This window comes from Apostichopus japonicus, chromosome 16 (assembly GCF_037975245.1).
Source record: "Apostichopus japonicus isolate 1M-3 chromosome 16, ASM3797524v1, whole genome shotgun sequence".
In the NCBI taxonomy this organism is placed as follows: Eukaryota; Metazoa; Echinodermata; class Holothuroidea; order Aspidochirotida; family Stichopodidae; genus Apostichopus; species Apostichopus japonicus.
In genome coordinates, this window is record NC_092576.1 from 4693668 (window position 1) to 4716162 (window position 22495).

Sequence of the window (22495 nt, forward strand, 5' to 3'; positions counted from 1 at the left end):
TTTGAGTCATCATCATTCTTTTTGATGCTTGGATGTTGAAGAGGATGATATTAACTACTGATGGTCTAAAAATCTGGAGGATTGAAGATGATTTTAGAAAATCTTTGGTGAAAAGAAGATTCCGCAGCGACAGCTGGCAGATGATAAACTAAAGTTGTACGTGTTGTGATTGCTCAAGCCATCAGCTATCATATGGTGGGTAGGACAAGTCAGTTGTAAACTTCTATCTTTGCTCTATCGGCCTGGGAAAGCGACGAGTTCAGTGTGTAAGTCAATGGGAGCAATTAACTGTGGTGTTGATGTAACTACGACCTGTTCACAAAACATGCCTCGTTGAAAGATAATATCATTAAACGCTTCATTGTTGGTTTCGATGATAATCGTAATCTATGCATTCATGCAGGCGGAGAGTGTGCGTGTGCGTGTGTCTGTGTGTGTGTGTGTATGCGTGTGTTGACTTTATCGAATCTTCGAGGACATGCTCATGATACCACACCTTTCCTTCGGGGACCTCATGTACGTCCGAGTACTTAAACACACGTCCTCGATATATTTTATGTGCTAATGCCTCTTCGAAGTCTTAAAAGCCGTCTGTCGAAATTTGAACGATGTCCTTGAAAGGATGGTTTAACCTGATCATTGGATTTACACACACTTGAGCCCAAACATGAAAAGTACACACACTTCAATGTTTAGTATCTAGCGCCACCATTTACAAGAGTTTTTTCCACAATGGCATAAGTTCCCGCGAATTCATGTACGACGACGGGCCTCCATGTGAGAAATCGTAAGTTATGAAGTTACTTTTTACTTTTAAGTAATAAGAAATCAACGAGAAAAGATAATTTCAATGGAATTTTAGTTCAAAGTTGGTACATTCAAAAGACATGGTTCGTTGTCGAGGTGCTCAATGAACTCATATGTTATGTGTTGACTGTTCTTATAGGCGTATAGTACTTGTATCATCGTTGGTGATTTGAACTTTCACCTGGATAACCCTAATGATGTTGATTCACAGAAGTTTTCTAGACTTTTAAATGTCCATGGTTTAAAACAACATGTCGTTGGTGCAACTCATCGTGCTGGACATACCCTGGATGTAGTGATAACCCGAGAACACAGTGACATACTGTATGGTTCACCATCTATTGTTGACGCATGTCTTGGTAATATGAATGGAAATTTGACTTGTGATCATTACGCTGTAAGTCTCAACATCAATACGCATAAACCAGATCACATTCGCAAAGTTACAACGTTCAGAAAGTTTCGTGATATCAATGTTCCTGATTTTATCGATGACATCAAACATTGTGAAACCTTAATGAATGTCAATCAGTCGGTTGAGGAGCTAGTGGCTGCCTACATTAATCATTTGAGCAAATTAGTTGATCGCCATGCACCAGAATGTACCAAGACAATTACTTTACGACCCAATACCCCATGGTACACAGACACACTCAGACATGCAAAACATGAACGAAGAAAGGCTGAAAGAAAATGGAGGACGACTCGTCTTACTGTCCACTGGCAAATTTATAGAAACCAATGTAAAGTTGTTAATAAACTTCTAGTTCAAGAAAAACGGAACTATTATTGCAACAAAATTGCGGAATGTGGCAGTGATCAAAGACGACTTTTCAGTCTAACCAAAGACTTAATGGGTGAACCAAATGATGCCACATTGCCATCAAACACATGTGTTGAAAGTCTTGCTAATCAATTTGGTGAGTTCTTTATAAACAAGGTAGCAGCTATTCGTGAGGAATATGATACTTGTGATGCCACGGCCAGTGTAGACGTAATGGCAGACGATAGTATTTTTGGTGGTTGTCCTCTAGAATCTTTCTCTCCTGCCACCGAAGAAGAGGTACGGAAGCTAATTACAAGCTCCCCAACAAAGTCCTGCAACTTGGATCCTATACCTACCTGGCTATTGAAGCAATGTGTCGATGCACTCCTGCCAATTATAACCGCCATCATAAACCAATCACTGATTGAATCAAAGGTGCCGTCTTGTTTTAAGCGTTCTATTGTTAAACCACTGCTCAAAAAGCCTGGTATGAATAAAGAAGTGTTTAAAAACTACCGACCTGTATCAAATTTACCTTTTATATCCAAACTTTTAGAAAAAGTTGTTGCAATACGCCTTCAACATCACTTAAATGCCAATGCTTTGCATGATAATCTCCAATCTGCATATCGCCAGTACCATTCAACTGAGTCAGCTTTACTAAGAGTACATAACGATATTGCTGCAGCTCTTGACAAGAGGTCCCAAACAATGATGGTCATGTTGGACCTATCGGCAGCCTTCGATCTTATAGATCATGAGATCTTATTTAATCGTCTCCAACATACTTTTGGAATTGCGTCAAACTCATTAAAATGGTTTAAATCATATTTTAGGGACAGAATGCAATGTATACAAATTGATAATGTTATATCTGACGAGAAACAGCTAAGATTTGGGGTGCCACAAGGATCTGTACTTGGTCCTTTGATATATTGTATGTTTACCCGTCCAGTTGGAGAAATAATTCAGCGCCATAACATCAACCATCACTGTTATGCTGATGATACACAATTGTATTTGAATTTTGGTGCCCTTGAGTCCTGGAATGATGTATCTTTAAAGGTCCAAGCATGCCTTTCAGATATAGTCAGGTGGATGCGGGTTTATTGCTTGAAACTTAACCAGGACAAAACTGAGTTCATTGTATTTTCACCAAAATTTCAGGGTAATGCTATTCAAGACTTGTATATAAATATGGGACCTAACACCATATGTTCAGTTCCTAAAGTAAAGAATTTAGGTGTATATCTTGATCACAATCTTACCATGGATAATCAAGTTGACTCTATCTGTAAGTCCTGTTATTGGCAGATCCGGAATATTGGCAAAATTAGAAGGTATATCTCAGATGATGCTTGTAAGACTTTAATCCATGCCCTTGTGACATCAAAACTGGACTACTGCAATGCACTGCTATATGGCCTGCCTCACAAGCTAACCGATCGCCTTCAGCGAGTTCAGAATCGCGCTGCACGGCTTGTAAGTCGCACTCGTAGACATGAGCATATTACACCCGTATTACGTGACTTACATTGGTTGCCGATTCATTGCAGGTTCAATTATAAGATTCTGTTATATACATATAAGTCACTTAATGGTTTAGCCCCTATCTACCTCTCTGAATTAATGCATAAATACAAGCCTACTCGATCTCTACGCTCAGAATCCAAGTCCTTACTTACCAAACCTGTCATTAAAACTTCTACATACGGAAACAGGCGTTTCGATTACTCATCTGCGACATTATGGAACAGTTTATCGGAGGAAGCTAAGTGTGCCAAAAATATAGATGAATTTAAAAAACTAGTCAAAACCTTTCTATTTAGATCTGCATTCCATTAACTGTGTTTTCTATACTATTTATTGTCACATTATTACTACGCATTTTCCATTTTGCGTTTTTGCGTTTATAGCGCTTTTAAATTTTAAATTGTTGTCAGATTTATATATATTTTAAATTTTAAGAATTTGTTTGTATCATTTTCGCTTTTACATTTGCAGTTTTTATACAATTTATTGTCAGTTGGTATTTAACAAATTTTCTACCCTTTTTATACCTTACATTATCGATTTATATATTTGTATATCATGATTGTTTGTATTTTACTGTAAAGCGCCTTAGAGCAATTTCTGATTGGATAAGGCGCTATAGAAATTTTGTATAATAATAATAATAATAATAAGTAATGGTGTATATACCAATAGTATAGTAATAGTGGGTTAGGCTAGGATAACCAGTAGCTTAGTGGTAGCAATAAGTAGCTTTAGCGGACTTTGTATACTGCGCGAATCACAAGTTATTTGTTCAGTATTTAATAATCCGAGAATACATTGTGTCCAGAGGAACAACTAAATTAGGTGCTAGGTCAAACGTTGGCCTAATGTTAAAACTTAAGGCCTTTGTACAAACCAGGTTTAGCAAAGGTTCAACTATAGCCTAGGCTTGTCTAGGACTTTAGGAGACTAATGCAGGAATGGTAGGATATGTTAGCAAATGAGGTTATACTTATAGCATGGAAGTAAATGAAGGCAGGCCATTTTATGGCATTATTACATTTTCAGAACCATACATATTGTCATTACTTTGGGATTATTGCAACTCCTGTAAAATTAAATTCAGTCTTTTGTCTGAGTCACCTGTAGCAGGACTTGACAGGATCACTGTAGTCGATCATAAAAAGATTTCTTTCTGGTATTTCTACTTATATGAGAGAGAAGATTTTAATTCATTGGTGTTTTTGCTTTCCCAACGTTTGCTTTGCCCATTTGTGCAACTGATATTGGTGAATGACTTGGTAAATGATGTATTGACAGAAAGGCCTAATGGATATTGGCTGTGTGAAGAAAGAATTCTTGAACTCCATGTATCATTATCCTCAATAAGTGAAATGATCCATCAGTGTTAGCTGAATTTACAAGGGACTCAGTAAATTAAAGGAGGGGTTTGATGAATTTGTCTCACGATGTTTGTATTCGGACAGGAGTATTACAAGTATCAATTGCTGGTTAGTTCTTTACCTCTACAATCAAAGCTTAAATAGAGTTTGAAATTAAATGTGTGAGATACTGTAACAAAATAGGAGATCCAATCTGCCATCTTCAAGTATTATGTATTACTAATAACATAGCTTCATTATTGAGAAGGGAAAGTGCAGAAGGAAATCATTGAAAGAGGGAAATAAAAGTATAGTTGAAATTGAAGTTGGACAGTACCACATAGTACCACAACAGTACCTCTTCATGACTGACATGTAAAAGACCAATTTTTCCTGATCACTGTAGACTGAACATTTTCAGTGCATTCTTCAAATTTAACCATCAATCTGTCAAATGAAGGTCATATTCACAGTCCGACACAGGAAACAGGTATCAGGGGTATTTGATAACATGCACATCAATCTCATAAATCTTAATAGTCTAATTGGTATTGGCTACTTCTTGAATGCATGCTGCATATATGTTAGGCTGCAATACTCACTGAACAGTTATATGCTATTTCGTTAAAGTGTAGTGCATATGTAAGGCTACAATACTTACATAAAAGTTCCTAGCATACTGTAGGCTGAACAGTTCCTGAAAATGTGATATAGACTACTTGTGTATATGTGCTGGATGTATGTTAGGCTACATTATCTACCACTTTAAAAGGTGTATAGGCATAGGATCTTTCTTGAATGTGTACTGCATATGTTGGGCTGCATTTCTTACTGAACAGTTTCTGATATAGGCTACTCCATGGGTGTGTGCTGCATATGTTAGGCTACAATATTTACATGTGATAGGCTAAACTCCTTTAATGTTTGTTGCCTATAGAGGAACAATATATACTGTAATATTAATAGGCATGTTGTGCCAAGTGTAATGCTTGTTAATATATGTGTTTTATGGTTTTTGCTCAGTAGAATACATGACAACGAATACTAGTTTGTATGATTTTATAGTACATGTTTTGTGGCCTATAGAGATTTTTTTCAAATTATTCTTAAGTAATTAATGATCAGTTGATTTAGAAAACTGAATTGATCAATCAAATAGTTACTTAAGCATTCACATCATGACTGTTAGCTTGGGTGTGGGTGGTGTCATGCATTAAGATAACTAGTAGATTAATGGAATGAAAAAGGTTTAAGATTATGATCTCATAATGTCTGGGAACTATATATATATTGTTTGTTTGGCAAGGGAACAGGAAAGTGTCTCCCATACAAAAATATTATCAAATTTATTGATAGATGCAGACAAGAAGTAATAAAAACCAACAGCAATCAAGAAAAAAAAAGACCCTTCTGGGTTTAAAGTGAAATATGTTTCAGAAGAAGTTGGTGAGTCAATTGGTATCATATTTCTGTAACCTAGTTGAGATAAGTGTATGCAACTTATTGCCATTTAGAATATCTGCACAGTTTGTTGCAGTGATGTGTGACTTAACATTGGACAGCATGCTTCAATTATCAAAATGTGTTACGTGTGGTTAGTCCATCCAACACATAAAATGGATCAAGGAAGTGTAAACTTGCACTGATTTAACTGTCAGCAACTATGTCATATAAGGAGCATCATTGCTATATTTTCAAAAAGGGTTAATATTGAGTTGTTGGTGATCATTTTCCTTCATTTGTTATTATTAAAGGGTATGGATTATTTGCTACGGCAGACTTTGAAAAAGGAGAATTCCTCCTAGAATATTCTGGTGTGTTAAGACATGCCTACCAGGTGGGGGAAGAGGAGGACACTACTTTCATATTCTTCTTCCAGAGTGGTCAAGACAGTATGTGGTAGGTAACAGTTACTCTACATTTTCTTCACTGTTGAGCTACAAGTGTTTATTAGATCCATGTTTTTCTTCAAACAATTGGAAGGATGTTGTTAATTATGACTTTGTTATGAGTGACATTCTTTTCATGAGATTGATTGAGGCTTCATTTCACAACTTAAGTAGTACTTAATATCACAGTTTGCTAAATCAAGGTTGACTTTAGGCACAAATTAATGTTGAGGTGTTGTATACTGATTGTTTTTCAATTGATGTTGTTTAATGTTCTGTGCCAAGTTTTGTTTTGATATGACCCTATTAAAATCTTAGGAACACAAAAGGGTTGGACTACTTAGAACATTGAGGAGTTCATTACCAATACACAGAATAAATTAAGAAAAGCAAGAGCCCTTTGAGCATAAGGTATTGCATGTATGTCAAGGATAGGCTATTAGAGTGTGTCATCCTAGGAAGTCTCTGTGTGTTGTGTCCAAAAGTGTGATTGAAATAACATATTTTGAGTTGTTAGACCCTATAAAACACTAAATTAACATCAACATGTTTTCTTTTTCTGGGAGGGGTGGGGTAGGGGCATAGTTTGCAGAATGGTGAAGTAGAATTTAAGTTTTCTTCTTTTTTCCATTGCTAGCATTGATGCTACACATAGCACAGGAAAGGGAAAGTATTGTAATGATGATTGGAAGAAACCCAATGCTGTTGTGAAGAAGATTATCATAAACAAGCAACCAAAATTGGCCATATTTGCAAATTCAGAGATTAAGAAAGGAAATGAAATCAGATATGATTATGGACAACCTGATGCAAGATGGAGGAAGAAGGTAGGTCAATGATATAACTGCTCCTTGTTTGTATCGTATTGAACTGTTAACAAAGCTTTACCTAAATACATGTTACGACAACTGTCGCCATCCAGTCTGAATAGCAACATCAAACTAAACTTAAATCAGTGTTTTAATGAAGGATTTCAGCTCATTTACAATACTGTTTGCATTGAAGGGTACATTCATGTAGTTAAAAGTGAGTTGTCTGAAATGAAGCTTTTATGATGATATTGTGTCGAATGTTCTCACTAGTATAGTTGATAATGACTGCTGACTTTACTAAGTAACAATGAAATATTTGTAATTTGAGATTTAGTTCTGAAAGCATATCACTTCAAATGCCAAAAGTGTTATCATTGAAAAAGGATTTTTAATCTTCTTAGAAAAAAACAAATCAAAACAAGCCACCTGAAGTTTTGAGAGAATGCAACACTGATAATGAGCCAGAGAGCACCTGGGGAATCAGAATGCACCACACAGATTGCCAAGTTAAGAAATAGGCCATGTTATTATATATGCATCAATCTTAGATAAATATCATGAGGTGTTTGTTTAGCAAACCAGATGATTTAATACTGGTAAAATATCATTGAACCAGTAAGTATATCCAAACCATAAGCATTATAGGTTAGATGTCATTATCACCTGTACCACTGTTGCAGTAGTTTGTACAATGATGTCCTCTAAGGAATAGCCAACTCTATAGCACACATGTGAAGACTTGACACGTCAGAGTTTGAAATAAAAAATAGGCCCAATGGTTTGATTTTTTATCCCTTTGTTGGATGATCAGTGATTTGCATTGAAGTAGATGTCCTGATGATGTATCCTGATTGATATTTGCAATTAATAGAAATGTTGCTAGTAAATGTTCTCACTGGTATAGTACATCTCAGTTGTGTTAGCCCTGACACAATTGCATTGTTAATGCTTGTACAGTTATTACGGTTCGATGTGTAGAATGATATATACTAGTTTGTTACATTAGTAAGGCACAATATTGCAGAGATATTTATTGTCAACTGCAAAGATTGATATAAGTTTGTGTTTTAATGTATGATACCAGCTGATATACAATATTACCCAGTACTAGGTGTACTATGGTCCTCTAAAGAATAGTCAAGTATCATTGTGTATTGACCAGGCTTCATTCATGTATTGTTTGATGTAGGCTTGTTTTTTCTTTGAAGATATAATCAAAACTCTTGGTTCTGTGAAAAAGACCTAACTGTTTGCATTGAAAAGTACTTTCATGTAGTTTAAACCCATTTCTAAAGAGAGGCTTTTATGATGATATTGTGTGGAATGTTCTCACTAGTATAGTTGATAACGACTACTGACTTTATTAACCATGAAATATTTGTAATTTGAGATTTAGTTCTGAGAAGCTTATATCTTTTCAAATACTTAAGTATTGTCATTGAAATGTGATTTTTAATCTTCTTAGAAACAAACAAATCAAAACAAGCCACCTGAAGTTTTGAGAGAATGCAACACTGATAATGAGCCAGAGAGAGCACCTGGGGAATCAGAATGCACCACACAGATTGCCAAGGTAAGAAATAGGCCCTATTATTATACATCAATCTTAGATAAATATCATCAAGTTTTTGTTTAGCAAACCAGATGATTTAATACTGGTGAAATATCATTGAACCAGTAAGTATATACAAACCATTAGCATTATAGGTTAGATGTCATTATCACCTGTAGCATTGCTGCAGTAGTTTGTACAATGATGTCCTCTAAGGAATAGCCAACTTTATAGCACACATGTGAAGACTTGACATGCCAGAGTTTGAAATAAAAAATACGCCCAATGGTTTGATTTTTCATCCCTTTGATAGATGTTCAGTGATTTACATTGAAGTAGATGTCCTGACTATGTATCTTGATTGATATTTGCAATTAATAGAAATGTTGCTAGTTAATGTTCTTACTGGTATAGTACATCTCAGTTATGTTAACCCTGACACAATTGCATTGTTAATGCTTATATGGTTATTAAGGTTCAATGTGTATAATGATATATACTAGTTTGTTACATTAGTAAGGCACAATATGCAGAAATATTTATTGTCAACTGAAAAGATTGATATAAGTTTGTGTTTTAATGTATGATTTCAGCTGATACAATATTACCCAGTACTAGGTGTACTATGGTCCTCTAAAGAATAGTCAAGTATCATTGTGTATTGACCAGGCTTCATTCATGTATTGTTTGATGTAGGCTTGTTTTTTCTTTGAAGATATAATCAAAACTCTTGGTTCTGTGAAAAGGACCTAACTGTTGCATTGAAAAGTACATTCATGTAGTTTAAACCCATTTCTAAAGAGAGGCTTTTATGATGATATTTTGTGGAATGTTCTCACTAGTATAGTTGATAACGACTACTGACTTTATTAACCATGAAATATTTGTAATTTGAGATTCAGTTCTGAGATGCTTATATCTTTTCAAATACTTAAGTATTGTCATTGAAATGTGATTTTTAATCTTTTAGAAACAAACAAATCAAAACAAGCCACCTGAAGTTTTGAGAGAATGCAACACTGATAATGAGCCAGAGAGAGCACCTGGGGAATCAGAATGCACCACACAGATTGCCAAGGTAAGAAATAGCCCCTGTTATTATACATCAAACTTAGATAAATATCATCAAGTTTTTGTTTAGCAAGCCAGATGATTTAATACTGGTAAAATATCATTGAGCCAGTAAGTATATACAAACCATTTGCATTATAGGTTAGATGTCATTATCACCTGTAGCACTGCTGCAGTAGTTTGTACAATGATGTCCTCTAAGGAATAGCCAACTTTATAGCACACATGTGAAGACTTGACATGCCAGAGTTTGAAATAAAAAATACGCCCAATGGTTTGATTTTTCATCCCTTTGATAGATGTTCAGTGATTTACATTGAAGTAGATGTCCAGACTATGTATCCTGATTGATATTTGCAATTAATAGAAATGTTGCTAGTTAATGTTCTCACTGGTATAGTACATCTCAGTTATGTTAGCCCTGACACAATTGCATTGTTAATGCTTATATGGTTATTAAGGTTCAATGTGTATAATGATATATACTAGTTTGTTACATTAGTAAGGCACAATATGCAGAGATATTTATTGTCAACTGAAAAGATTGATATAAGTTTGTGTTTTAATGTATGATTTCAGCTGATATACAATATTACCCAGTACTATGTGTACTTGGTCCTCTAAAGAATAGTTAAGTATCATTTTGGTCAATACACAATGTGTATTGACCAGGCTTCATTCATGTATTGTTTGATGTAGGCTTGTTTTCTCTTTGAAGATATAATCAAAACTCTTGGTTCTGTAAAAAGGACCTAACTGTTGTATTGAAAAGTACTTTCAGGTAGTTTAAACCCATTTCTAAAGAGAGGCTTTTATGATGATATTGTGTGGAATGTTCTCACTAGTATAGTTGATAACGACTACTGACTTTACTAAGTAATAATGAAATATTTGTAATTTGAGATTTAGTTCTGAAAACCTAATAGCAATTCAAATGCCAATAGTGTTATCATTGAAATGTGATTTTTAATCTTCTTAGAAAAACACAAATCAAAACAAGCCACCTGAAGTTTTGAGAGAATGCAACACTGATAATGAGCCAGAGAGAGCACCTGGGGAATCATAATGCACCACACAGATTGTCAAGGTAAAAATAGGCCATGTTATTATATATGCATCAATCTTAGATAAATATCATGAGGTGTTTGTTTAGCAAACCAGATGATTTAATACTGGTGAAATATCATAGAACCAATAAGTATATCCAAACCATTAGCATTATAGGTTAGATGTCATTATCACCTGTACCACTGTTGCAGTAGTTTGTATAATGATGTCCTCTAAGGAATAGCCAACTCTATAGCACACATGTGAAGACTTGACATGCCAGAGTTTGAAATAAAAAATAGCCCAATGGTTTGATTTTTCATCCCTTTGATAGATGTTCAGTGATTTACATTGAAGTAGATGTCCTGACTATGTATCCTGATTGATATTTGCAATTAATAGAAGTGTTGCTAGTAAATGTCCTCACTGGTATAGTACATCTCAGTTGTGTTAACCCTGACACAATTGCATTGTTAATGCTTGTATAGTTATTACAGTTCAATGTGAAGAATGATATATACTAGTTTGTTACATTAGTAAGGCACAATATGCAGAGATTTTTATTGTCAACTGCAAAGATTGATATAAGTTTGTGTTTTAATGTATGATTTCAGCTGATATACAATATTACCCAGTACTATGTGTACTTGGTCCTCTAAAGAATAGTCAAGTATCATTGTGTATTGACCAGGCTTCATTCATGTATTGTTTGATGTAGGCTTGTTTTTTCTTTGAAGATATAATCAAAACTCTTGGTTCTGTGAAAAGGACCTAACTGTTGCATTGAAAAGTACATTCATGTAGTTTAAACCCATTTCTAAAGAGAGGCTTTTATGATGATATTTTGTGGAATGTTCTCACTAGTATAGTTGATAACGACTACTGACTTTATTAACCATGAAATATTTGTAATTTGAGATTCAGTTCTGAGATGCATATATCCTTTCAAATACTAAAGTATTGTCATTGAAATGTGATTTTTAATCTTTTAGAAACAAACAAATCAAAACAAGCCACCTGAAGTTTTGAGAGAATGCAACACTGATAATGAGCCAGAGAGAGCACCTGGGGAATCAGAATGCACCACACAGATTGCCAAGGTAAGAAATAGGCCCTATTATTATACATCAATCTTAGATAAATATCATCAAGTTTTTGTTTAGCAAACGAGATGATTTAATACTGGTGAAATATCATTGAACCAGTAAGTATATACAAACCATTAGCATTATAGGTTAGATGTCATTATCACCTGTAGCATTGCTGCAGTAGTTTGTACAATGATGTCCTCTTAGTAATAGCCAACTTTATAGCACACATGTGAAGACTTGACATGCCAGAGTTTGAAATAAAAAATATGCCCAATGGTTTGATTTTTAATCCCTTTGATAGATGTTCAGTGATTTACATTGAGGAAGATGTCTTGACTATGTTTGATATTTGCAATTAATAGAAATTGATATTTGCAATTAATAGACTTGATTGATATTTGCAATTAATAGAAATGTTGCTAGTTAATGTTCTCACTGGTATAGTACATCTCAGTTATGTTAGCCCTGACACAGTTGCATTGTTAATGCTTGTATGGTTATTACGGTTCAATGTGTATAATGATATATACTAGTTTGTTACATTAGTAAGGCACAATATGCAGAGATATTTATTGTCAACTGAAAAGATTGATATAAGTTTGTGTTTTAATGTATGATTTCAGCTGATATACAATATTACCCAGTACTATGTGTACTTGGTCCTCTAAAGAATAGTTAAGTATCATTTTGGTCAATACACAATGTGTATTGACCAGGCTTCATTCATGTATTGTTTGATGTAGGCTTGTTTTCTCTTTGAAGATATAATCAAAACTCTTGGTTCTGTGAAAAGGACCTAACTGTTGCATTGAAAAGTACTTTCATGTAGTTTAAACCCATTTCTAAAGAGAGGCTTTTATGATGATATTTTGTGGAATGTTCTCACTAGTATAGTTGATAACGACTACTGACTTTACTAAAAAATAATGAAATATTTGTAATTTGAGATTTAGTTCTGAAAACCTAATAGCAATTCAAATGCCAATAGTGTTATCATTGAAATGTGATTTTAATCTTCTTAGAAAAACACAAATCAAAACAAGCCACCTGAAGTTTTGAGAGAATGCAACACTGATAATGAGGCAGAGAGAGCACCTGGGGAATCAGAATGCACCACACAGATTGTCAAGGTAAGAAATAGGCCATGTTATTATATATACATCAATCTTAGATAAATATCGTCAAGTTTATGTTTAACAAACCAGATGATTTAATACTGGTGAAATATCATTGAACCAGTAAGTATATACAAACCATTAGCATTATAGGTTAGATGTCATTATCACCTGTACCACTGTTGCAGTAGTTTGTACAATGATGTCCTCTAAGGAATAGCCAACTCTATTGCACAAAGCCGAAGACTTGACACACCTCAGAATTTTAGGTGGAAAAGGCTCCAAGGGGTTATATTTTTCATCCCTTTGATGGATGATCAGTGATTTCCATTCCGGTTCAATGTGTAGAATAATATATACTAGTTTGTTACATTAGTAAGGCACAATATGCAGAGATTTTTATTGTCAACTGCAAAGATTGATATAAGTTTGTGTTTTAATGTATGATTTCAGCTGATATACAATATTACCCAGTACTATGTGTACTTGGTCCTCTAAAGAATAGTCAAGTATCATTGTGTATTGACCAGGCTTCATTCATGTATTGTTTGATGTAGACTCGATTACTTTTTGAAGATATAATAAACTCTTAGTTCTGGGAAAAGAACCTTATTGTTTGCATTGAAGGGGAGATTCATGCAGTTAAAACCCATTTCTAAAGTGATGCTTTTATGATGATATTGTGTGGAATGTTCTCACTAGTATAGTTGATAACGACTACTGACTTTATTAACCATGAAATATTTGTAATTTGAGATTTAGTTCTGAGAAGCTATATCACTTCAAATGCCAAAAATGTTATCATTGAAATGTGATTTTTAATCTTCTTAGAAAAACACAAATCAAAACAAGCCACCTGAAGTTTTGAGAGAATGCAACACTGATAATGAGCCAGAGAGAGCACATGTAGAATCAAATTGCACCACACAGATTGCCAAGGTAAGAAATAGGCCATGTTATTATATATTCATCAATCTTAGATAAATATCATCAAGTTTATGTTTAACAAACCAGATGATTTAATACTGGTGAAATATCATTGAACCAGTAAGTATATACAAACCATTAGCATTATAGGTTAGATGTCATTATCACCTGAACCACTGTTGCAGTAGTTTGTACAATGATGTCCTCTAAGGAATAGCCAACTTTATAGCACACATGTGAAGACTTGACACGTCAGAGTTTAAAATAAAAAAATAGCCCAATGGTTTGATTTTTCATCCCTTTGATAGATGTTCAGTGATTTACATTGAAGTAGATGTCCTGACTATGTATCCTGATCGATATTTGCAATTAATAGAAATGTTGCTAGTAAATGTTCTCACTGGTATAGTACATCTCAGTTGTGTTAGCCCTGACACAATTGCATTGTTAATACTTGTATAGTAATTACGGTTCAATGTGTAGAATGATATATACTAGTTTGTTACATTAGTAAGGCACAGTATTTCAGAGATATTTATTGTCAACTGAAAAGATTGATATAAGTTTGTGTTTTAATGTATGATACCAGCTGATATACAATATTACCCAGTACTAGGTGTACTATGGTCCTCTAAAGAATAGTCAAGTATCATTGTGTATTGACCAGGCTTCATTCATGTATTGTTTGATGTAGGCTTGTTTTTTCTTTGAAGATATAATCAAAACTCTTGGTTCTGTGAAAAGAACCTAACTGTTTGCATTGAAGGGTACATTCATGTCGTTTAAACCCTTTTCTAAAAGGATTCTTTTTATGATGATATTGTGTGGAATGTTCTCACTAGTATAGTTGATAACGACTACTGACTTTACTAACCATGAAATATTTGTAATTTGAGATTCAGTTCTGAGATGCTTATATCATTTCAAATACTTAAAGCAGCATTTTGCGTCATTTTCTATGATTTTTCTCAACCTCACTGATTCCACTTTGCCATAACGACCTACATAACTAGCTAATCTATTTATATTTTACTTCAAATGATGGCATAAAAGTCGAAAAATTTGCAACTTTCAACTTTGTTGTTCTCCAAGATATTTTCCGTTGGGAACCCAATAAACCTCGCCCATAATATGAATATTTAAACACTACGAACGTCATTGACAGATACGTAATATAACACCACGCTTGATTTGTGTACAGTCTATATGGCAGTTGTACCAGGGAGTTGCATAACAACTCCCTGGTACAACCAACGTGAAGTCTTGAATCTATTTTTAGCAACGGCTCATAACTAAACCTGCATCTCTGATTGGTTGAATTCAAACTAGTGGGTTTGGCGGAATTGTATGCGATTAATTTTAACTGTGAAATTTGTCGAGGACACTCTTCTCATTTATCGACATAAATCGTTAATTACTCGCTAATTAACGCTCTTGGCAGGGTGAAACTTGGATGGTATCTTAGATTGCTGTTTTATGATTGATACATGTAAAAAAATCGATGCACATGTTAAAAAAGTGGAAAAAAGCGACCCAACGCAAAATGCTGCTTTAAGTATTGCCATTGAAATGTGATTTTTAATCTTCTTAGAAACAAACAAATCAAAACAAGCCACCTGAAGTTTTGAGAGAATGCAACACTGATAATGAGCCAGAGAGAGCACCTGGGGAATCAGAATGCACCACACAGATTGCCAAGGTAAGAAATAGGCCCTGTTATTATAGATAAAATATTAGAAGATAAATATCTTCTTTATTGACCAGGCAGCATTCCTTGCAAATAAATGTTTTCACTGGCATAATTCATTTTAGTTGCGTAACTCTTACAAAGTGTATCATCCACTGTGCAGACTGATACATACTTTTGGTACTTAAACATATTTATTTAAATACAAAACTTTTTAATTCTGTAAAATTTTGTTCAAACATGCATTTTTTAAAGGAGGAACATTCATAGTTCCGTCAACTCAAACATCCAAAATCTGATTTAGGTTCTTGTCTTGATTTATTGGAAAGGTCTTTACAACATCTGTTACTTCTTCCCTATTTAGGATAATGAAAGTGATGATAGCTATAATCCATTTGAAGACATCGATTTGTTCCCATGGTGTAAAGACACACACAAAGATGTCAGCAGTGGAGGAGATGATAAAGGAGAAAATGGTAGTGAAAATGAAGTTTCATCTCAGACTAGTGAAGCATCGGACAACACTCAAGATAAAGAGCAGGAATGGAATGATGACCAAATGTCATATGTTTGCGATTCAGAAGATTCTACAAATAGTTCAGAATATATGATTCCCCTTCCTTCCCCTAAAATGAGAAGTCATGGTGCAGTTTGCATCAAGGAGTATCCGTCAAAATCTGATGTCGAGCACACCATAGTATCAACTACTGATCACAATCAAAATCAACAGCAAAGACATGGTAAAAACAGAAAATGTAACCAGAAAAAAGTGAGATTTGCATTAGAAAAAGAAGAATCTGTCAGTTATACAGATTCATCGGACAGCAGTGATGAAAATAATGAACATTGTAGTGATTACCTCCCAACAGAAAGCAGCAGTGATGAGCAGATGTCACCGGAGAGCAACAGTGAAATGGATACTCAAAAAAGGAAAGGACCAGGAACAAGTCTGAAACGGAATGTTGACATGAGGTCATCGGCAAGTGATTCAGAAGCAGGTGGAAACATTGTCCACTCTACTTCTAGCTCATCATCTAAATTGAGACTGCAGAATGCTGAATGCAAAGTGTCAAGCAAGACACCTGAATCGAGTTGTGCAGTTTCTTCAACTACCAGTGAAACTAGATTCAAGAAGATACCTCGGGTGACTGTCATGACAAGCAGTAATGGATTTGCTAGAAAATGGGATAAACACCAGTTCTGTGTTTTTTGTATGGAACAAAAGGCAAAACTGGGAAGACATTTCCAGTCTATGCATGCACATGAACCAGAGGTACAAGAAGCATTCAGCTTCAGCAAGAATTCAAAGGAAAGAAAGGAATTGCTACAAATTTTGTCCAATAAAGGTAATCATTCACACAACATCGAAATACTAAACTCAGGGACAGGCATTCTTATTCCCTACAAGAGGCCACCCTTCAGTGTTCCTTTTGAAAGGTACCTTCCATGTGAAAACTGTTTTGGTTACTTTTATGATGGAGATATGTGGAAACACACAAAAAAGTGTCCAGCGAAACAAAGCCACAGTGGAAGAAATAACGGATTAAGGTCTAGATGTTCATTGTTGCTCCCACTGGCTACCAAGGTTGATGAACAGTTCAAGGTAAAAGTCATTGGAATTATGCGTCGGGATAACATAAGCATTATTTGTCGAAATGATGAAATGATTTTGACATTGGGACAACGATTGTTTGCAAAGCTTGGAACAGATTCACACAATGGACAGTATGTCAGTCAGAAAATGCGGGAGGTGGGTCGCCTACTGAAGAATATTCAGGAAGTTGATCCAAGTTTAAAGACCCTTGCAGAATGCATACGACCATCATGCTTTGACAAAGTAGTTGAGGCTGTTCGCAAGTGTGCAGTTTACAACTCATCCACTCAACAGTACCAGATACCATCCCTTGCACTGAAGTTAGGCCATTCCCTAAAAAAATGTGCAGCAATACAAAAGGTGGCAGGCATCAAATTGGAAGATGGAGAACTGAAAGATTATGCAGAGAGATTTGAAGAACTTTGCAACTTAGAGTGGGCAGACAGTGTTTCTTCACATGCATTATCTACATTGTATCAAAGGAAGTGGAATAAGCCCACAATATTACCTTTGTCTGAAGATGTAGTCAACCTTCACAAACACCTCAATGTGAAAATTACGGAAAGCACCAAGAGATTGTCAACAGATCCGGATAAACTGGCATGGTACTCACTAGCTACAGCAACAATGGCTAAAATTATCCTATTTAATAGGAGGAGGAGTGGAGAAGTACAGCGCATGCCTCTGGAAGATTACCAAAGATGCAATACTCACACTAATGAGGATATCCTTGAGGATCTTACTGAATGGGAGAAAAAACTGTGTCAACAGCTTTCTAGAGTCGAGACTAAAGGGAAAAGAGGCAGAAAAGTCCCCATTCTGCTAACATCTGAAATGAAAGAGGCTGCCGATACCCTTGTAGAGACTCGTTTATCTGTTGGAGTGTCTTCAACCAATCGCTATATGTTTGCCAGGCCAACATTGGGTTCAAAAACTCCACTACGGGGATCTGATTGCCTTAGCAAAATGGCTTTAGAGAGTGGAGCCAAATGCCCTTCTGCACTAACATCAACAAAGCTTCGAAAACATATTGCAACAGTTTCTCAACTCTTTTGTCTCAAACGCCATGAACTGGACATTCTTGCCAACTTTTTAGGTCACGATATTAGAGTTCATCGCGAGTATTATCGCCTCCCTGACGACACACTGCAGATGACAAAGGTAGCAAGGCTCTTGTTGGCGATGGAGAAGGGAAATTCAAACAACTTCAGAGATAAGAAACTTTCTGAAATTGAGGTCTCTTTGGATGGTAAGTGTTTTTAATTGTTTTGTATTTTAAAGTGTTATGATAAATTGAAGTTATTGTCTTATGTGATAAATTTACAATATGAGTAACATGGATGGTTAAACAGATTTTCAATTGCAAACATTTTTTAACTCGAAACCCGATGGCATCAAAATGAGCTATTTACGAGTAACAAACAAGTTGTATTTAAAACTTAGTTGTCTTTCAGGTCACCTAGCTAGTCTTGTTTATTTCTCAAATTTCTTCTGTGAATATTCCTACCTCGTAAGCACTTAATTTTGTTACGCTTATTTTATATTCTTATAGTCAATTTTTTCCTTTGTTTATTTACTTTCTTCGGTCAGATCCATTTACTAGTGAAGAAGAGCTGGTTGACGATGATGAGGAAGATGATTTACCTGATGAAATCAATACAGGAGGTACATCAAGTAAACTGGCATATATTATTAGACAGAGTTGCACATTTGAGACACATCTTGTTGCAACCAAGACTTTGTATTACTAGATACTTCAGAAAAACTTGTCATATGTTAATTTATAGTTATATCTCTTTCTAAATGGGGAACCATGTTTGATATTCTTGTTCTTATTTTTTAATGGTAGTTTCTTGCATTTTGTTCTATGCACTTCATTGGCTTATTTCCTTTTCTTCATTCCAGCATCAATCCTTGCAAAATCGTGTAATGAAAGTAAGAAGAGGAGCAGTCTCCAGGCAAGAAGTCACAGTAACCTTTCAGTTAGAAAACCAGATCAATCAGAGCAAAGAGTTGTAGTAAACAAAAAGTCACATTGGGGTAACAAAGAATCAGATGCTGTCCAAGATTATTTTGACAAGCACATTAGGTTAGGCCGTGTGCCTCGAAAAGATGAATGCGACAAATGTAAGAAATCTCTGGCACCACTTCTAGATGATAAAACTTGGAAAAACATCAAGTATAAAGTTTATAGTGCCATTCAAGCTAATAAAAGGAAGCGATAATATCTGTCAAATTTGTAAGTTAAAGTGTTAAAAGACATGTTTCAGTTATGTATGTAACTAAAAGTCTTGTGTTTATGTGTTTCTATCATTTAATTCTGGCAGAGTAATTAAGAATTTTGGAAGTTTATCAGGGCTTAAGGGAGGGGTGGAAGGTTCAGAATTTGTTGTTCCAGATGTTCTTGTTGTAACTGTTCTTCTTTGTTTTAAGCTCATGAAGTATAAGTTGAAGGTGTTTCGTAGAATTTCTTCATTTTCTAATATAAGATGATAAAGGTTCACGTTTTTAGTTGGCGTTTTTCACAACCATACCAAAAATATGCTTCCGTCAAACTAAATGCAGTATAACCTATTGTTACGACCAAAAATTCAACGTTAAATTTTCATATAATATTTTAGTTGCAAAATGCATTTGTATGTGTTGTTAACAGTATTGTGTTAACAATAGTAGCAGTGCACTGTACTGTAGTCCAATGTTCGTGTTAGGACAAGGCCGCATTTGGTGCTTTGTTTTCACAATACGTTGAAAGATGAAATTCTTGTAATTCTTGTTAGGGAAATAATAAGCCATTGCGAATAAGCGTCAAAAGAGTGGACTAGACATTGGTAATCTTACAGTTTGACTTTTCAGTTTAAAATCTATTATCGAAACATGCAAAAGACAATTTATTAGTCACTTTCAGTTCGTCTTAAAAATAATCATTCCGTTACGACCGTTATTTTTTCTCCAAAAAGCGAACAATATGAGTAAGATTGTTTATCCCTTCTGACATTCAATTGAAGTTTGTTCAGCTTGCTTGCAAGTATTTCTCTTATCTTTCTTTTTAATTCTCATTAAAAGGATCATTTAGTTATTAGAAATTTGAAGGCTGCATGGTAAATGCCTGTTTCTTATTTCCACCAATTAAATAATATCTCACTTCGCTGCTTACTGGTGTAGCCTTTCTGCTTATATAAAAATAATAGTGGTTGTTAATTAGTTATAAAAAACGAAGTGAAATCAACGATAATCATACCTGATTTTCAAAACATAATATGTAAAATTGGGTATAGATTCTTTTTTTTTAAATCTTTTTGACAAATTAGAAAACAGAGTACCTCAAGAATGTCTATGGTTATTAGCTTGGAAATGTGGCTACAATAAGTTACTGTTAATTAATATTTAGCTTTTTACAGATAAGTAACTGGCATTTTATTCTTCATCAGTTAGCAGTTGTTAAGTTTGTTTTGGTTGCAAAGGTTTTTCAATAAAGGTGCCATAACAGAAATATGTTACTTTTCTGTCAGTTTATATATTGTTTATTAATGATCATAATGTTATGTATGACATAATATGTCACCTTTCCCTTCCATCAGCCTCCTAACCAACCCTAAAAAAATACATTTATAGAACTAGTGGAAACTAAACGTATTTTGAAAAGTCTTGCAGTTTTCGCAATAACCTCACTTGAGCCCTTGCTTGAAAAAAGTTGATCGGCCTAAAGCACATCTATAAAGGTTTTTTCTACAACCAAAGATTGGGAAATTTGGTGTCCAAAGAATACATTGACTTCTGCTTGTGTCCATCTCTGCAACCCTTATCCCATCCTCCTCAGATGTACATACACTCTAGATACCAACTGGGGGTAAATTATGCGGAGCTAAGACTCTTGAGGTTAGACCATAGTGGTCACAATGAGCAATTTAATGTTTACTAATAAACCAACTTAAACATTACATCATGCATAAGCTGTCCTCAAAAGAATAGCAATCATATTCATACATACATTGTCCTCTAATGACTAACAGTTCTGGATATACGCAGAACGTCCTTAGATGCATAGAACAACCAGATATAATGTGTGTGGTTCTCACATGTATAGAAGATGTCACTTCAAAGAACAAACGACAGATGGTTTCTAAGAAGTTATAGATGACTGGTCAATGACATAAACTGAAACGTGTTTCTTTGCTTTAAGGCTACTTCACCCCTAACATAGTGTCCTCGAAAGATGGTCCCTTGTCAATGTCCTCCAATGGTATGCAAGGCAGGTATGTGTGTGTGTGTGTGTGTGTGTGTGTGACGCCTCGCTTGTAAACACGATATCTCAAGTAGGGAAGCTTGAACCACTCTAACATTTGGTGTATATGAGTACCACATTGAGTATATGTGCCCTATTGTTTTTGGTGCCTGTGAAGGTCGCCAAAAGTCAGTTAGAAGCCAAAAAACAAAATATTAAAACAAGCAATAACTCCCATTGACAGGATCCGACATGGTTGATATTTTGGGACTAGTTGTGAATGGGGTAAGGGATCGTTTATAAACATAACGGTTATGTGATCCAAGGTCAACAAAGGTCAATCAGGGGTAAAAAACTAGTATGTTTGCAATAACTTGAGAAAAAAATGTCCGTCAAGGTTATGAGTTACGCTATTGTAATCCAATAGTCGACCCGCATCTAGGTGACCTTTGACCTCATGTTAACCTCCGGTGACCTTTATTGATTTCTTTTGGTTATTTGAATTTTCGTGGTCATAATCGGATCTCAAAGGTACCTTCCGATCAAAATGGTCCATGGTTGACCCCTGTGCGACCTTCGTGTGCGAAGTTATCAGAGGTCAATTTTTTTTGTTTTTTAATAAGTACAGTTAGGATGCTCGCACAGACTTGTCATGTTGCGTTTTGGAATCAGCGTGTCAAGATACATGTGACCGCGAGGTCAAAAAGGTCAAATCTTGAAGTATATGCTCATTTTAGGAGATACGGGGCTAAACAAAAAAATAGTTTGTCAATATTTTGATATATGATAGAGCTCTTTGTGCTATATATAGGAAACCAACTCCCGCTTCAATCGGACTACCAGTTCTCAAGTTAAGAGGGCCAAAGCTTGGTTTTGATACCTTTGTAGCTATAATATTATGTGTGTACATAGTTGGCAAAAACATTTTTAGGACAGAGTGCACATCATAAGAGGAACATTTTTGATAAAAACTATCAGGTCATCCAAGGTCATTCAAGGTTGATTATGTGCACAAAACTGCCAACTTATGCTTATA

The 22495-nt window shown here is 35.0% G+C and overlaps 3 protein-coding genes across 3 annotated transcripts in view; 2 read left to right on the forward strand and 1 right to left on the reverse strand.

The window, feature by feature from the left end:
* LOC139983190 (uncharacterized) overlaps positions 1 to 22495 on the reverse strand; it is a 43808-nt gene that overhangs the window by 17852 nt on the left and 3461 nt on the right. The gene's annotated exons all lie outside the window — the stretch shown is intronic.
* LOC139983047 (uncharacterized) lies at positions 399 to 9154 on the forward strand. The gene is made up of 6 exons (XM_071996383.1): positions 399 to 787; positions 5809 to 5898; positions 6207 to 6351; positions 6979 to 7168; positions 7555 to 7659; positions 8619 to 9154. Exons 3-6 carry the CDS (start codon positions 6347 to 6349, stop codon positions 8787 to 8789), a joined length of 471 nt encoding a protein of 156 aa, XP_071852484.1. The 5' UTR covers positions 399 to 787; positions 5809 to 5898; positions 6207 to 6346; the 3' UTR covers positions 8790 to 9154.
* Positions 10851 to 21516, forward strand: LOC139983046 (uncharacterized). Its single transcript, XM_071996382.1, has 8 exons — positions 10851 to 10863; positions 11816 to 11923; positions 12937 to 13044; positions 13861 to 13968; positions 15548 to 15655; positions 16008 to 18486; positions 18828 to 18902; positions 19143 to 21516. The coding sequence occupies exons 6-8, from the start codon at positions 16203 to 16205 to the stop codon at positions 19460 to 19462; spliced, it is 2679 nt and encodes an 892-aa protein (XP_071852483.1). The 5' UTR covers positions 10851 to 10863; positions 11816 to 11923; positions 12937 to 13044; positions 13861 to 13968; positions 15548 to 15655; positions 16008 to 16202; the 3' UTR covers positions 19463 to 21516.

What these genes read in the sequence shown, in the direction of transcription:
- LOC139983047 (XM_071996383.1), top strand. An exon ending in ATGCAAGATGGAGGAAGAAG is followed by an intron (nt 7,169 to 7,554) that starts GTAGGTCAATGA and finishes TAATCTTCTTAG; the next exon opens with AAAAAAACAAATCAAAACAA. An exon ending in TGCACCACACAGATTGCCAA is followed by an intron (nt 7,660 to 8,618) that starts GTTAAGAAATAG and finishes TAATCTTCTTAG; the next exon opens with AAACAAACAAATCAAAACAA.
- LOC139983046 (XM_071996382.1), top strand. Translation starts at nt 16,203, where the DNA reads ATGTCATATGTTTGCGATTCAGAAGATTCTACAAATAGTTCAGAATAT. An exon ending in AATTGAGGTCTCTTTGGATG is followed by an intron (nt 18,487 to 18,827) that starts GTAAGTGTTTTT and finishes TTCTTCGGTCAG; the next exon opens with ATCCATTTACTAGTGAAGAA. An exon ending in TGATGAAATCAATACAGGAG is followed by an intron (nt 18,903 to 19,142) that starts GTACATCAAGTA and finishes TCTTCATTCCAG; the next exon opens with CATCAATCCTTGCAAAATCG.